Source organism: Dendropsophus ebraccatus, chromosome 12, assembly GCF_027789765.1.
Source record: "Dendropsophus ebraccatus isolate aDenEbr1 chromosome 12, aDenEbr1.pat, whole genome shotgun sequence".
Classification (NCBI taxonomy): domain Eukaryota; kingdom Metazoa; phylum Chordata; class Amphibia; order Anura; family Hylidae; genus Dendropsophus; species Dendropsophus ebraccatus.
This window is the reverse complement of record NC_091465.1, coordinates 56169469-56186676: the sequence shown is the minus strand read 5'-3', so window position 1 is coordinate 56186676 and position 17208 is coordinate 56169469. Positions and strand designations below refer to the sequence as shown.

Genomic DNA, 17208 nt, shown 5'->3' with positions numbered 1-17208 from the left:
ATAATAGGAGATGTAGTTCTGCAACAGATAAGATGATAACAGGGTACACGAGGGGCAGATGGTGACACAGTACACTAGTGGCTATGCGGGTGCATGTGCACATGTAGGGCTCACAACATGTTGCCGGAGGCAGCGTTCCTTCCATGAGTATGCTGAGATGGGGGGGCATAAAGTTTTTTGCTATGGGGTCCCATGAATCCTAGTTACCCCCCTGATGGAGAGGTACTATATACACACTGCTGATCACTACACACAATGGAGAGGTACTATATACACTGCTGATCACTACAAACAATGGAGAGGTACTATATACACACTGCTGATCACTACAAACAATGGAGAGATACTATATACACACTGCTGATCACTACAAACAATGAAGAGGTACTATATACAAACACTGCTGATCACTACAAAAAATGGAGAGGTACTATATACACACTGAATAGGTAAGACAGTGGGTAGCCGGCACTACTGTGGACTCGGGTAAGGAAATACAGCACAAGCACTGACAGGTGATACCACGATTCAGCACGGATCCGCGGCGGTGCACGACACAGATTGCAACTAAGCGCACAGTTATAAAACTGAAAAGATACAGAGGTGGCACTCACCGCATCGGGTCAAACGTCATCTTTATTGGAATCGTGGGGTACTCAGCATGGAAGGGGGAAGATGGAGATAGCGGGTGCGCCTCTGTACAAACAATTTAGCACGCAGCCGTGCTTCGTCAGGTAAGAAAACACTACATACACACAATAGAGAGCTTATTACTACACACAATAGAGAGGTACTATATACACACTGCCAGTGACGTAGCTACCACGGTCGCAGCGGTCGCCGCCGCGACCGGGCCGCTACCAAGGGGGGCCCGCGAGGCCCCCCCTTGCCACTGTACTGCTCCCCTCCCACTCCCTCTTGTGACCGCAAGCAATGTTTTGGCAGGCTGGGACGGCCCCCGGCTGACTTGCGGGGCTGGGAGCATCACGTAGGCAAAAAACCAGATCCCGCGAAGCTCCGCCCCCTCTTCGGGAAGCCCGCCAGCGCGTGACTAGAAGACTTGAGAAACCATTCAGGTGAGTATAGATTTTTTTGTTTTAAAGGGCATGATGGTGGGGTGCAGTGGTATGATGATGGAACAAGAGGATGATGAGGGCTGTAGTGGTATGATGATGGAACAAGAGGATGATGAGGGGTGTAGTGGTATGAAGATGATGAGGGGTGTAGTGGTATGATGATGGAACAAGAGGATGATGAGGGGTGTAGTGGTATGATGATGGAACAAGAGGATGACGAAGGGTGTAGTGGTATGATGGAACAAGAGGATGATGGGGGTGTAGTGGTATGATGATGGAACAAGAGGATGATGAGATGAGGGTGGTGTAGTGGTATGATGATGGAACAAGAGGATGTTGAGGGGTGTAGTGGTATGATGATGGAACAAGAGGACGATGAGGGGTGTAGTGGTATGATGATGAAGGAACAAGAGGATGATGATGATGGGTGGTGTAGTGGTATGATGATGGAACAAGAGGATGATGAGGGGTGTAGTGGTATGATGATGGAACAAGAGGATGATGGGGATGTAGTGGTATGATGATGAAGGAACAAGAGGAGGATGAGGGGTGTAGTGGTATGATGATGGAACAAGAGGATGATGAGGGGTGTAGTGGTATGATGATGGAACAAGAGGATGATGAGGGGTGTAGTGGTATGATGATGGAACAAGAGGATGATGAGGGGTGTAGTGGTATGATGATGGAACAAGAGGATGATGGGGATGTAGTGGTATGATGATGAAGGAACAAGAGGATGATGAGGGGTGTAGTGGTATGATGATGAAGGAACAAGAGGATGATGAGGGGTGTAGTGGTATGATGATGAAGGAACAAGAGGATGATGAGGGGTGTAGTGGTAAGATGATGGAACAAGAGGATGATGAGGGGTATAGTGGTATGATGATAAAGGACAGGAGGATGAAGGGGATGGTAGTATTATGATGGAGGTGTTTGTAGTATGATTATGAAAGGGCAGGAGGATGAAGGGGTAGTAGTATGATGATGGAGGGCAGGAGGATAAAAGGGGTAGTAGTATGGTTATGAAAGGGCAGGAGGAGGGGACAACATGGGGGGCATCTGTAAGGGGGATAAAATGTGGGGCCATCTATATGGGGGATAACATGGGGGGCATCTATAAAAGGGACAACACAGGGGGGCCATCTATAAGGGGGAAACATTGGGGGGCAATCTATAAGGTGGACTACAAAAGGGGTGTATACAATAGGGCATGCACAGAGGGGGGCATGTACTGTAAGGGGGGTCACATAGTGTCAGGGCTACCTACTAAATGAGGGTGTAAAGGGGACTGTACAGATGTGCAGTGTGTATAGCAATGAGGATGGTGTAAGTGTGAGGAGCCTAATATGTCTGTCTGGCAGATCCTGTGGACTCGTGGCTTGGAGAAGTTCTCATAATGGTCCAGGGCAGATGGAGAAGATGAAAAGGGAAGAACTCTGATCAGAGAACACGTTCCCTGTGAGTCACTTGATATAACTGCACTGTAATGTATATGGTGTATAGAGCCTGTGTACAGTGCGTCCACCTCTATATGACTGTATGAAGTGATATTGGTCTATCTACAGAGGATTATATTCAGTGGCAGTGGTGGTGTTAGTCAGTATGTGGTGGTGTTAGTCAGTATGTGGTGGTATTATTTGTTACTTATCTGGTACTGTGTTTTATTGGACTTAGTATACTGGATTTGGTCAGTAACAATATGGTGGTGATGGTTGTGGTGTGGCGGTAATATTTCCCCTTGTATACTGGTAATATTGGCAATATTAGTCTGAGTACACAGGATTTGTTTAGGAACAGTATGGCGGTAATATGTATAGTGATATTTCCTGTATACTGGTATTATTGGTAATATCAGTCTTGAGATATATATATACCAATAGCATCGAGAAAGGGGGGGCCCAAGTTTACCTCTTGCACCAGGGCCCAAGAGACATTAGCTACGCCCCTGCACACTGCTGATCACTACACACAATGGAGAGGTACTATATACACACTGCTGATCACTCTGCTGTCTGACTGCATCCCCCCCACCAGCCAGAATGCATAGCAGTCAGACAGCAGTGTGATGCCGACGGCCCCCGGTGGTGTCAGGATGCCGCAGCACCCCCCAGGGACCCCTCACTGTGTCTCCACACAGGTAATCTCCCGAGTAGTGCTAATGCCGGCCTTGCTGGGACCACACAGTGTGACCTCTCCCCTCTGTACAGCAGCCGGATAGTAAACAGAGAGAGGATCCTCCCATCATACAGGAAGAATTCTTTTTCTGTAACCCTTTAAATGCCGTGCTGGATTAAGGGTCATCTGTCAGCACTCCAGTGCTGACAGTTGAGGCGGTCCCTGGCTGTCTGACAGCCTGGACCCTTGCACAGATGGCACAGACACAGCTTTCCTGCGCTTGTGTCATCTGAGAATAGTAATAAACGTTGCTACAGCATTGGGGAATAGGCTTCAGCAACGTTAATTAACAGGGCAGCAACGGCAGGAGGGGGTAACTTACCACCAGCTGGGATTGGCTGCTGTGTGATTCTAGGGGGTCCCTGTCAGGCTGCTGGACCTGCTCCCTGGGGTAACTTCCAGCTGGGTCAGTCTCTGAGGGGTCCTGGTGGCGGGCTGCTGAAACTTCCTGCGCCAGGAGACCCAAGTTACTGATTGGTTGCTGACCATGACATGACCAGCTACAGCCACCTTCAGTGATTGGTGGAGGCTGGGCCATGATGGTCTGATGATTTTAACTTTGCAGCAACTTCCCAGCAGCATATTGTGGGACACTGTAGGTGAAGCGGGACACATGAGGTGAAATCGGGACAGTCCCGCCGCAGTCAGGACAGTTGGGAGCTATGCATAGCTCATGGATAATGTAGGTATACAAAGGCTCTTTTCTTTAGGCGTTGTCCATGATATGGGGGCCATCTTTAACAATAGAATATACAGAATTTTCTTTATTTCCACAACAACGGGATAAGGGCAGACTGTGAATCTCTACATCTGGCGGTAGGGGACAACAGGGATATTGGTAGACCCCTTGATGCTTTGCCTGCACATTTACAAGTGACGGCCCTGGAATGGAACATCGGGGTTGGCGGAAGGTGACGGTTTTCATGTCCTGCTGCTGCATGCAGCTGCAACGGTTGGTTAAGGTAGGTAACAACGACGAGAGGCTATAAAGAATCACAGCTGTATGCCCTGGTGTTCTGTTTGGCAGGCATGCTTCCTAACAAAATTTAGGGCCCTATTCCACGTCACAATTATGATTCAGATTATCGTTAAATTGTTAGACTCTAAACAATAATTGTTCCTTTAAATAGCAGTTAACGATTAACGACCTAACGAGAAATCGTTGATCGATTAATAGGACCTGGACCTATTTTTATCGTTGCTCGTTCGCAAATCATTCGCATTAAATAAGATGTCGTTCGGTTGTTCACAGTAGTGACGAACGCAATAGCGACGACGAGATGACCGCAAGAACGATCATAAGTAACGATTATCGTTCCATGTAAATGGGTGAACGATTTCAGGTCTTTCACAATAGCGGTCATTTGGATTGTTTATTGTTAACAAATATGAGAACGAGCAATTCAGCAAAACCTCTACTACTTTTAGGGAATGTCTTATTTTCGGGGCAACAGGCTAACTCACTTCTCTCCATGAGGCTTCTCCGGCGTTTCACAGGATCCAGCTTTTCCCAGCACCTGTTATCACTCTAAATTCGCTAATCTCCATTCCACAAGTTGTCACTGTGATTAGAAACTAGTTGCTGTTTTCTCATTCCCCAGTAGATGTCGCAGTCACACCGCCGGTCTAATAGACAACTGTGTCCGGAAGTAACTGCATTGGGCGGAAGTTGTCATCGTCTCCATAGTAATAGAGTCGCGTATCCACAGTAGACGGCTTCATCCCGGGAGTCGAGGTAACGGCTCCTATTCGGGCCGCTGTGTGTGTGTACCAGCCAGTTATAGGCAGCATGGAGGAGGCAGATGCACAGGGGCTGCAGGTAACTGGAGCGTCCGCCGCCTGATGTGTACTTCAAGATAGATGGGGACTGGAGAGTTACTCTACTTCACGATAGCCGCAGCAGAAGGGGGAGAGAGAAATAGGAGCGTTAACCTCTTCAGTGCCTCAGCACACTTTGCTTCCGTGATTCGTGAGCTCTCTTCTGTTCTATGATCACGTGATATACCGATATATTTAGCACTGATCTCTAGGTTACCGTCACTATTTCTCATAAGTGGGTTATACATATCAACATGATTTTGCCGCTGATGTCTGTGTTTGAGCATACAGTGCGGTGGTATCTGCCTCCCCCCCCCATAGGTTGCCATGTTAAAAAGAAAATCTATACAACAGTAGATACTCTTACTTCTGCACTATCCCTCTGGATTGAACACCGCAACAGGCTCCATTATTCCTTTCAGTAAAATACAGTGAGAGTATACCCATGTGCACCAGCAGCCTATGGATATGTTGGTGTGAGGCCCCATTCACACGTCCGTGTCAGTTTTTACTGTCAGGAAATCCTGATCAGGAGACCTCAAATGTCATCAGGAAAGTATCAGGATTTCCTGACATTAATCCGTTTTTACCATCAGGAAACCATCAGGAAAAATCTTCAGGATTTCCTGATGAGATAATATGGTCTAGTATGTCAACATAAATCACAGGTACCCACACAGCCCCTAGTGTACCTGGATGGCCACAGGCTGCAGAACTACAACTCCCATCATGGCCTGCCAGCAGAGCCCTGATGGGAGTTGTACTTTTGCAATCTGGATGGCCACAGGCTGCAGAACTACAACTCCCATCATGGCCTGCCAGCAAGATATGGTGGGAGTTGTAGTTCTGCAACCTTGATGGCCACAGGCTGCAGAAGTACAACTCCCATCATGACCTTTCAGCAAGATATGGTGGGAGTTGTAGTTCTGCAACCTTGATGGCCACAGGCTGCAGAACTACAACTCCCATCATGGCCTGCGGGTGGTCGGACGGCGGCCAGAATGCAGGGCGGGTGGTGGTGGCAGTCCTGTGCTAAGGTCCGGGTCCGGGGCTGGCTACCAATCCGGAATCGCAGGCACTTTCCTGATATACATCAGGAAAATGCCCGTGATTCCGGCGCTCCCATAGACTTCTATGGGGGCGTCTGTGCCGGATTTCCGGACGAAAATAGGACAGGATCTAAAAAATCCGGTCCTATTTTCCGGAACGGACATCCTTCCGGAAAAATCCGGAAGGGTGTCCGTGTCTAATGTTAGCCTATGAGTCTGGAAATCCGGACAGATTTTCCGGACGTGTGAAGGGGGCCTGAGCCAGGTCAGCCATTTGTATAGGTCCATCAGTTATATTACTCATTTAAGCTAAATATATAGCATTCCCTTCTGTTTTGTTATGGATTGACAGTGAGCTGATCAGTGTAAGTTGATTTCCCCGTGGTAGCTCTTTGTCAGATCAACTTGTTGCAGGGCCAAGTTCACCTTAAAGGGGTTTTCCAGGTTTATAAAACAAACAGCACCCCTCCTGGCCTCAGGCTGTGTGCGGTATTGAAGCTCATTTCCATCATTTAAACAAACTTCTATCATGTGAAATCTGTGTGGAATGATATTTGATGCTTTTATTTTCCTTTACCCAGACAAGATTAGTGCAGAACCAGCCGTATGACGAGAGCCTAGAGATAAATGACTCAGAGGAGGTGGCCAGCATTCACTCTCCAACCCCAAGAAAACCAGGTGAGAGGAAGATAATTGTCACTGATTGACCTAAAGGAAACCTGCCAGTTAAAGAGGTTGTCAACATTAAAGCGTAACTGTCATTTCAGGGTCATTTTTCTGAAAACATTAAATATGTTATATGTTTTTATATGTTGCTGCCCATAGTGAGACTTACAGTTCATTCAATATTTATTATTATCTATTCAGTCTACTTCCTCCAGTTCTGAGCTGTTACCTTCTGCTGAAGATACAAAAAACTGTGTGAGCTGTTCTCTCAGTCTTTCCCACCTCCTCCCTCCCTTCCGAGACTGTTGATGTAAAATAGTCCCTATCTGCAACTCTGTAGTAACTTTTTAATGGCGTGAGGACTAATCACAGTAAGTTCATCAGCAACTTGACCTCAGATTAACCTTCCAGCATTAAAAAAAAATACAAAAGTTGCAGATAAAGCCTGCCAGGGACTCGTTTACATCAGCTGGCTCGGAAAGGAGGAGGGGGATACGGAGAAAAAAGCTCACACACAGTTTTTGTTTGTGTCTTAAGAAGAAAGCAGCAACTCGGAACTGGAGGAAGGAGACTGAATAGATAATAACAAGTATGAACTGCATTGTTGGTCTCACCATAGAGAGGAACATATGAAAAGTTATGTTTGAGCGGAATACCGCTTTAAGTTATGCAGCATAACATAGGCATCTTCAGCGCTCTGTCCCCTACCCTGGGATGTTCTGTAGGTTCAGAAAACTGAATGCAGATAGCACGCGGCTAGAAAAGTGTCCCTGATGCCCATGTCCACCCACCAGTGATTGACAGATACCTCTCTATCACTGTGCATAGTAAGAAATTGACAATCATCAGCAGGTGTGCAGGGGCACTATAGGTTCTTCTCTGAACCTATAGTACATCCAGTTGAAGGCTATGTTCCTACTTCAGGAACATAGCAGGGAAAGGCAGCTGTCTCGTAATATAGATCATCACTAATATTGATCATTATAAGTGTCTGTCCATATTAGGAGACGGCCACCTTTCCCCGCTATGTTCCCGAAGTGGAAACATAGCCTAAGGCTGCAATAATGTCTGTTATATACGATCTATAAGGTGACTGTACTCTTGAACTCTGATGAGACAGTTCCAAAACAGTTAAAGTTCTGTGCTACTGTATGGATACAGCCATGTCAGTTCAGCAGCTGAATGAACTTTACCTTTCACAGAACTCCCGACCTCACAATATATTATGATGCCTAGAGTTCTGTAAAAGTTCGAGTCTGTGATATACAGTCAGCTTAAGGCCGGTATATCACAGACGTGTGTATGCAGCCTAAGGGACAGACTGTTGAATCTTCTTGTCTGTCCTTACATTCTGCTGCCCTCACTGATATATCAGGTTCCCTTTCAGACCTGCTAACATTTGTGAAATAACAATAATAACAAAACTAATACTTGATTTTCTTTGCTTAACCAGTTCCTTCAAAGCTTTCCTCAGACAAAAGAAAAATAATGTCAGACCCTAATATGAGCAGTGAAGAAGAGGAAAGTACCACGGTAATATTAACATTATTGTACATAAATGTGTTTGTTTTTTCAGCCTTTCCCATATTCTACAAGCTTATTAGAGATGAGCGAGTAGTGAAATATTCGAATGCTCGAAATTCGGTTCGAACGGACTGCAGTTCGATTGAATATTAAACCTCATTATAGTCTAGGGGGAAAAAATGCTTGTGACTTTTTAACTCCCAATTACTTGAATTTTGGTTTCCAAGTCCAAAATGGTAACTGATAATGGGAGATAATGATACAACTGGGACAGGAAGGGAAGCATGCCTGGGTGTATCTAACATGCCCAAGTCGCAGTATTAAACCATTATCACAAGACCTTGTAATTAAAGACACAGTACCGGCACTACTCCTTTGGCAGGGTTCACTCAGTGTCGTTGACTGGTATCATGCATGACAACATAGAAGCATCCGGGGTGCTCCCCTTAGAACCCAAACAGTTCTTGAATATATCCAATAGGAAAAAAAAGTGTGGGGGCACTCACCGTTCAGATGCGTAGAGTTTTATTTCAATACAGGTTAAAAATTCAGCAGATTCATCTGTAGCAGGCTGGGACGCCAACCACTAATCACACAAGCTATAACCATAAACCATTATCACAGCCTCTCAACAATACACTCCAAACACAATATAACCTCTATGTAAAGTGGAAAAAACACCAGGAATCCTTCTTTCCTCTACATTAGCATGGACAGAAAACCAAATTTTAAGCAAAAGAAACATTTTCAGAACGTCCAGTCATGACAGCACCACCTGGAGAGAGATTGATCCCCATTAGTCCTAATAGGAACAGGAAACCCAAGAGGTTAAAAGGAGCCCCTCCCCACTTCACCCTCAGTGTTTTCCTGTTCCTATTCAGGATTAAGCACACAAGAGGTTCTTACCTCTCCTGGTTCTGGGGCTGGCTGCTGGATCAGTGTGGCGGTCTGCCAGGTGAGCGAGGTCGACCAAAGTTTTCCTCCCTCCTCCTGGGCTCGCATCGGGTCGCGCGGATGTATCTGTGCCTGTGCCTCCTGGTCCCGTTCGTCCCTGCTGCTGTGCTCCCGGAGTTTAAGCGGCAGGGTTATAACTGCCATTGCTGCAGTGCCGGGTCTCGGGTGCACGTTTGTGTCTTCCCCTGGCTCCTTCCGGCTTCCTGGGCCTTGCCGGCGTGCGTGATGTCATGCCGATGCGTCGCGCGGGGCATGCTGGAAGCTCTGCCCCCAAGATGGTGCCGTACACCAGACAGCCGGGATGCTGGGGATGTCGGAGGGCCAAATTCAAGCTGGTCTAAAGTCTGAAAAGCATTTAAGGTAAGAGAAGCTACTCATTCCTCCTTTGTCCATGCTGTTATGATGGATGCCTCCCGCTATGAATCTGCGGTACAGGCCTATTCTGCCAGCCTAGTAAGTAGCTGGGCCTCTGGGTTCACTTATTTCCAAGATGTGTCATGTGAGTAATATACTCCTTCTCTCCTACAGGGAGACCAGGAGCCACCTAGAATGCGCAGCTTTTGTGTTATCTGCAATGAGAGATTACCTGAGGGATATAACAAACCCTGTGTAAGACATGCACATCTAATATCCTAAAGCAAGAGTACCCATCTTTTGTGGATGAACTCTGGGATATAATTAACAAAGAGGTTAAAGCTACGGTTTCTGCTGCCCTAGCCAAGGACAGGCCTCAGAGTCCTGAGCCTCCCCCCAGAAAAATTAGACGTATTATTTTGTCCGACTCTGAATCGGAAGAACAAAATGTATCTAATGGAGATAAGTCTGATCATGAGGAGGTGGAGGTTGTTCAGGTTTCTGGTGAAGAACCCAAAAGGTTTTATTTTTCTGCAGAAGATACTGATACATTAGTAACGGTTATTAGAAACACTATGGATATTAAGGATGTGCAAGTACCTACAAATAAACAGGATGAGATGTTTGCAGGCCTTAGGCCTAGGAAGAAGCGTGTGTTTCCAGTGCATGAGAGTATAAAGAACTTTATATTGGATGAATGGCATGAATCAGAGTAAAGGTTACAGATCCCTAAGGAGTTTAGGGCAAGATTTCCATTTGAGGAAGATGATGTAAAACTCTGGGCAGAGACACCGAATATTGACGTGCAGGTGGCCAAAGTTGTAAAAAAGATTTCCCTCCCCTTTGAGGATGCGTCCCAACTCAGAGACACCCTAGATAGAAGGATGGATGGTCTACTGCGTAGAGCCTGGGACGCTTCTTCCGCAGCCCTCAACCCTAATATAGCAGCAACTACTGCTGCCAGGTCACTGTTTGTGTGGTTGGAAGAATTGGAAGGCCATCTTTTGAACAAAGCTCCTAGAGAAGAGATACTTAAATCAGTTCCTATGTTAAAACTTGCTGCAGCTTTTTTAGTTGATGTGTCAGCCGAATCCATACGGTTCGCCGCCAAGACAGCCGCTTTGGCCAACACTGCCAGGAGGGCAATTTGGTTGAAGAGCTGGCAGGGAGATAACATCTCAAAGACTAAACTCTGTGCTCTTCCTTTTGAAAGTTTACTTGTGTTTGGTCCAGCTCTTGACTCTATATTGGAAAAGGCGGCAGACAAGAAGGACTTCCCGAATGAAAAGAAATCTAAAGGTAAACAAAATTTTCGTTCCTTTAGACAAAATAACTACAAAAGCTACAATAGCTACAGAGGTAAAGGCAAGACAGGGAGATGGAGTTACCCCAAAGGAGGTAAGGGGTGTGAGTCTTCTCACAACAATAAACCTTCAGGTGACAAACAATGGCAAACTGCCAGTGGGGGGGGGGGGGGGGGGAGGCTGGCCCATTTTTACCACCAGTGGGAAAATATAACATCAAACCCCTTCATATTATCATTCCTAGAAAGGAGCTACAAAATAGAATTTTCAGACCTCCCTCCTCTAAAATTCTGTACTACATCTCTAGGATCAGACTTATTAAACGACCGTCTGTGGCAAGGAATGCCAGCGCTTCTCTCTCTAGAAGCCATTGTCCAAGTTCCAGAATCCCAAGTAAAGTTGGGTCACTAGTAGTTTCTGGGCATGCTACTAGACACCGAATTGCAGATGACCTTCCTCCCTCAAGAGAAAGTCCTAACATTCCTGGACAAATTCAAGAAATTCTCCAGAAAAAACACAACAATAATCAGGGAGGCAATGTCGGTACTAGCATCCATGACTGCCTGTATACCAGCGGTGCCCTGGTGCCAGAGTCACTCGAGAGTTCTTCAAGCTCACATCCTAAAAGCCTGGAATCGACGACAATCAGCCCTAGATTCAAAGATGTCGGTGTCAACACAGGTGAAAGCCTCAATGAAATGGTGGTTAAAAGAAGGAAACCTGACAAAGGATCTTCTTTGGTTCCCTCCGCAGGTCGTGACGCTCACCACAGGCGCAAGTCAGTGGGGACGGGGAGCCTACGTACAGGATCTGTACCTTCAGGGTCAGTGGTCAGAGGAAACAAGACACTCCTTCTCAAACCAAGAGAACTAAAGGCAGTCTACAAGGCTCTGAAACAGGCAAATCATCTCCTACACCAGAAGGGCGTAAAGGTATACTCCGACAACGTGACCACGGTGGCGTTCATAAACCATCAAGGCGGGACATGTCACTCAAAACTACAGGAGATATCGCAAAAGATCTTCAGTTGGGCGGAGCTTCATCTTCAGTCAATCTCAGCCGTCCATCTAAGAGGCTCAGACCACACGAAAGCGGATTTTCTAAGCCAGCAGCAAGTTCTTCCCGGGGAGTGGTGCCTAAACCTGGAAGTATTCCAGAATCTCACAGAAACCCGGGGAGTTCCAGAGATAGACCTGTTTGCGACAAAAAAAGAACAAGAAAGCAGAAAGGTTCTTCTCCCTATATCCAAAGGACAAGCCAGACGCAGTAGATGCTCTAGCGTAGCCATGGAATTTTCATCTGGCATATGAGTTCCCTTTGTTCCCCCTGCTCGGGAAGGCGCTGCAAAAGATCCTGGTAAGCCAGACTCAAGTAATCTTCATTGCGCCAGTGTGGCCAAAAAGAAGTTGGTTCTGCCTGTTAAAGAGACTGACAGTAGAAGGTCCCATCAGGCTACCACAAAGGACAGATCTCCTCGTCCAGGGCCCTCTAAACCATCAAGGTCTGCAACAGCTTCATCTAGCGGCATGGCTACTGAGAAGTCCTTCCTAAGACGTAAGGGTCATCTAAGGTCATCGACACCATGTTAAAAAACAAAAAAGATGTCACCTCATCTATTTACCTTAAATACTGGCTCATGGTGCAAAGATGCGGCCCCCGATCCTATCAATCCGAATATACCTCAAATCTTAGACTTTTTACAAGAGGGGCTTGACAAGGGACTTTCCCTAAGTAATCTGAAAGTACAAGTATCAGCTCTAGGATGTTTCTTTGATTCCCTTATTGCAGACCATAGGTGGATAAAGAGATTTTTCCGAGCTGTGTCCAGGTTAAAACCCAAGATCTCTAACCTGACTCCCCCCATGGAACCTGAACCTGGTACTACAAGCCTTAACTCAAAGACCTTTTGAGCCTCTTAGTGAGTTATCCACAAAATTTCTAACTATTAAAACTGTATTTCTCATTGCAATTACATCAGCAAGTAGAGTCTGCGAACTACAAGCACTCTCTAATGAACAACCTTAACTGACTGTTCTAAAGGATAGGATTATCCTCAAATTAAATCCTTCCTTCCTGCCCAAGGTGGTCACAAATTTTCATCGGTCACAAGACATAGTCCTCCCCTTATTTTGTGATCCACCTAAGAATGATAAAGAAGCTCGCCTCCAAAGGCGGTAATCGCTTATCTTCAAGCCACTCAAGACTGGAGGAAAGACTCTTATCTTCTTCTGCAATTCCAGGGGCCGAATAGAGGTAAAAAAGGCTTCAAAAGCATCCATAGCTAGGTGGATGAAAACAGCCATATCAGAAGCCTACAAATCCTCAGGTAAAGAAGTACCTGAAAAAATGAGAGCTCATTCGACCAGACCAGAGCAGTTTCGGTCTCCTGGGCAGAAAAATCTGCGGCCTCACTTGAGCAGATTTGCAGAGCGGCTACGTGGTCCTCGCCCCACACCTTCTACCGTCATCACAAGCTGAATGTGGCCTCGTCCCAAGATCTATTATTTTGACGGAAGGTGTTACAAGCTGTGGTCCCTCCCTAAATGGATTATCTGGTATGTCTCCAGGTGGTGCTGTCATGACTGGACGTTCTGAAAAGTCAGACTTATTTACTCACCGATAATTCGTTTTTCGTGAGTCCATCATGACAGCACCCATTTATTGCCCACCCTTAGTGTTACTTTTTATGGTGATGGCTATATGTATAAAAATTGATAAACACTGAGGGTGAAGTGGGGAGGGGCTCCTTTTAACCTCTTGTGTTTCCTGTTCCTATTAGGACTAATGGGGATCAATCTCTCTCCAGGTGGTGCTGTCATGGTGGACTCATGAAAAACAAATTATCGGTGAGTAAATAATTCTGACTTTTCTTGCACCCCTTTAACTCTACCTGGACAGATACCAATAGTCTCAGATTCTCCCAATTTAAAGGTGTTTTTGTAGTAAGGTGCCCACACAGCAAGTGGGCAGTTGCAATCCAAACAATCCAGATAATAATAAATGTCAATAATAATAAATTAGCCAATCGATGACAGATTGTTATCGCCTGCAAAGAAGTAGGCTGTTATGAAAAATCTATTGTATGAAAGATCATTAGTTCAAGAAAAATCTTTCATTTACCAACTCTTTTTTTTTTTTTAGAAAGGATATTCTCACAACTTCACAAAATACTCCCCCCAAAAAATGCACATCTTTCCCCTGATGACGTTGATCATGTATTGGCAGTGTTGATCATGTATTGGCCAATGTGAACCAAAAAGTGTCTGTCTATGAAAAGATTGTTCATAATCTTATCTAATTTTATCTAATGTGCACAGTCATCTTTACTGTGCAACAAAAAAAAGTCAGCAGAGAAGCTATAAACACAAAACACTAAAACATTTTAAAATTAAGCTTCTTTTCTGAAGTTATTTTTACACATCGATTTTTTTTTTTTTTTTTAATACGGCTGTTATTTGAAACTCAAAAAACGGCTGTGGTTTAGCATGTTCTAACGGCTGTAGAAACATTATTCTGGTTTAAAATTAAAGATGGCGCTCTTGGGTGTACCTTTAAAAGGTTCATTGATTTTAATACAAAGGACGGTAAAGGGACAGTGGAAAAAAGTACTGTGTGTTAACAACTGGCTGGCTGTAAATTAAGGACACGAACATTAACCCCTTGCCGCAAAATGACGTTTGGGAAACGTCATGTAAAGCAGGTAGTTCCCGCAACATGACGTTTCCTAAACGTCATGGCTTCCCTGCCTCCCCCCGCTGTCCCTAACGGTGATCGGGCAGCAGGAGGAGGCTGTGTCACACAGCATCCTCCTGCTGCCACTGCCCGGAGGGGAGCCGGCTCCCCCCCGGGCAGTTAACCCCATAAACGCCGCGGTCAATGCGACCGCAGCGTCTATGGGGAGATTCAGTGTCCCCCGCCGATCGGGCGGCGGGGGTAGGCTGCAGAACGCTGCCTCCCCCCACCGCCACTCAATATGTGTCCCCCGGCCCCCTCCCCTCGTCCCCCGATACCGGCGGATCGCCGCTACTACCGTTTTAGTGGCGATCCGCCGGTACCGGGCATTACCGGTGCCGCCGATAGTTTTCATCTCCCCCCACCGTGAATCCACGGTGGGGGGAGATGAAAAATGTCCCCTCAGACCCCAGATCAGCCCCCCGATCAGACCCCAGATCACCCTACCCGGGCGGCCATCAGATCCAAGATGGCCGCCCCTATCTCTGCGAACAAACGATGTTTGTTCGCAGGGATGGAAATGAATTAGTGATCAAAGCCCCATGCTCTCCGCCACCGGAGGTAGCGGAGAGCATGGGGCAGTGATCGGGGACCCCCCCGTGTGGTCCCGGAGCAGGCGATCAGCGGTATATACTATATACCGCCGATCGCCTGTTCCCAGTGCTGATCAGCACTTTTTATCCCCTGTCACCATAAATCATTCTTAGGGGATAAAAAGTGTCACCGTGCCCCCCCCCCCCCCCAAGTCGCCCCCCCACCCCCCCAGTCACCCCCGTCCCCCAGTCACCCCCCCTACCCCACATACATTACCTGATCCAGGGAGGTCCGTCCTCCTCGATGTCCAGGCTGATTCTGAAGTGCGCATGCGCTCCAGAATCAGTTATCTCAGAAAATTTAAAGTGACAGAGACCAATTTGGTCTCTGTCACTGAACTATGATTACTGTGATAGAAAATATCACAGTTATCAAAGTAATACAGTGAAAATTAACGTATAAAGTACAAAAAGTGAAAAACATACAAAAAATTAAAACACACACTTTTTATTATAGTAATAATTGCAGTTTACTCCCAGATTACCCCTAACCCCCCCAAATTACCCGTAACCACCGCAGGTTGCCCATATCCACCCCAGGTTGCCCGTAACCACCGCAGGTTGCCCATATCCGCCCCAGATTGCATGTATCCGCCCCAGATTGCACGTAATCACCGCACGTTGCCCATAACCACCGCACGTTGCCCATAACCACCGCACGTTGCCACTAACCACCGCACGCTGCCACTAACCACCGCACGCTGCCACTAACCACCGCACGCTGCCACTAACCACCGCACGCTGCCACTAACCACCGCACGCTGCCACTAACCACCGCACGCTGCCCATAACCACCGCACGTTGCCTGTAACCACCCCAAATTGCTAGTGAGCCCCTCCAGATGGTCCGTAATCAGCCCCGATTGCCCGTAACCCCCCTCATATTGCCTCTAACCACTGCACGTTGCCTCTAACTCACACACGTTGCCAGTGACCCCCTCCAGATTGCCCGTAACCACACCAGATTGCCGTAACCACCCAAAATTACATGTACCCACCCCTGATTACCTATAAGCACTTCAGTTTATCCGTAACCACCCCATGTTGCCCGTAACCACCGCAGATTGTCTGTAACCACCCCATGTTGCCCATAACCACCGCAGATTGTCTGTAACCCCCCAGGTTGCCCCTAATCACATGTAATTCCCACCAGATTGCCTCTGACAACCGCACGTTGGCCATAACCACCGCACGTTGGCCATAACCACCGCACGTTGGCCATAACCGCCGCATGTTGGCCATAACCGCCGCATGTTGGCCATAACCGCCGCATGTTGGCCATAACCGCCGCATGTTGGCCATAACCGCCGCATGTTGGCCATAACCGCCGCACGTTGCCCATAACCGCAGCACGTTGCCCATAACCACCGCACGTTGCCTGTAACCACCCCAAATTGCCAGTGACCCCCTCCAGATGGTCCGTAATCAGCCTCGATTGCCCGTAACCCCCCATATTGCACGTAACCACCGCACGTTGCCTCTAACCACTGCACGTTGCCTCTAACTCACGTTGCCAGTGACCCCCTCCAGATTGCCCGTAACCACACCAGATTGCCGTAACCACCCAAAATTACAGGTTCCCATCCCAGATTACCTATAAGCACTTCAGTTTATCCGTAACCACCCCACGTTGCCCGTTACCACCCCACGTTGCCCGTAACCACCCCAAATTACAGGTTCCCATCCCAGATTACCTATAAGCACTTCAGTTTATCCGTAACCACCCCACGTTGCCCGTTACCACCCCACGTTGCCCATAACCACCCCAGATTACCCGTAACCACCCCAGATTACCTGTAATCTCATTTTTTATTGTATTTTAGTAACTGCGCTATTCTAATAACCATTACTAGCTGCGGTTTTGCTCCAGCAAATTGGCGCTCCCTTCCTTCTGAGCCCTGCTGTGTGCCCATACAGTGGTTTATGCCCACATATGGGGTACCGTTCTACTCAGAAGAAGCTGC

The 17208-nt window shown here is 47.0% G+C and overlaps 1 protein-coding gene across 3 annotated transcripts in view; it reads left to right on the top strand.

Moving 5' to 3' along the window:
• The first annotated feature begins 4920 nt into the window (after window positions 1-4920).
• The window catches only part of IFT46 (intraflagellar transport 46), a 47407-nt gene continuing 35119 nt past the window's right edge, over window positions 4921-17208 (top strand). For 2 of the 3 annotated variants that reach the window (XM_069946519.1, XM_069946518.1), the window contains exons 1-3: window positions 4946-5070; window positions 6700-6796; window positions 8238-8317. In XM_069946519.1, the coding sequence (XP_069802620.1) occupies window positions 5041-5070; window positions 6700-6796; window positions 8238-8317 (207 nt within the window). In that variant the 5' untranslated portion in view covers window positions 4946-5040. Of the gene's footprint in view, window positions 5071-6699; window positions 6797-8237; window positions 8318-17208 lie in introns of all 3 variants that reach the window. The other variant, XM_069946520.1, reaches the window with a different exon arrangement.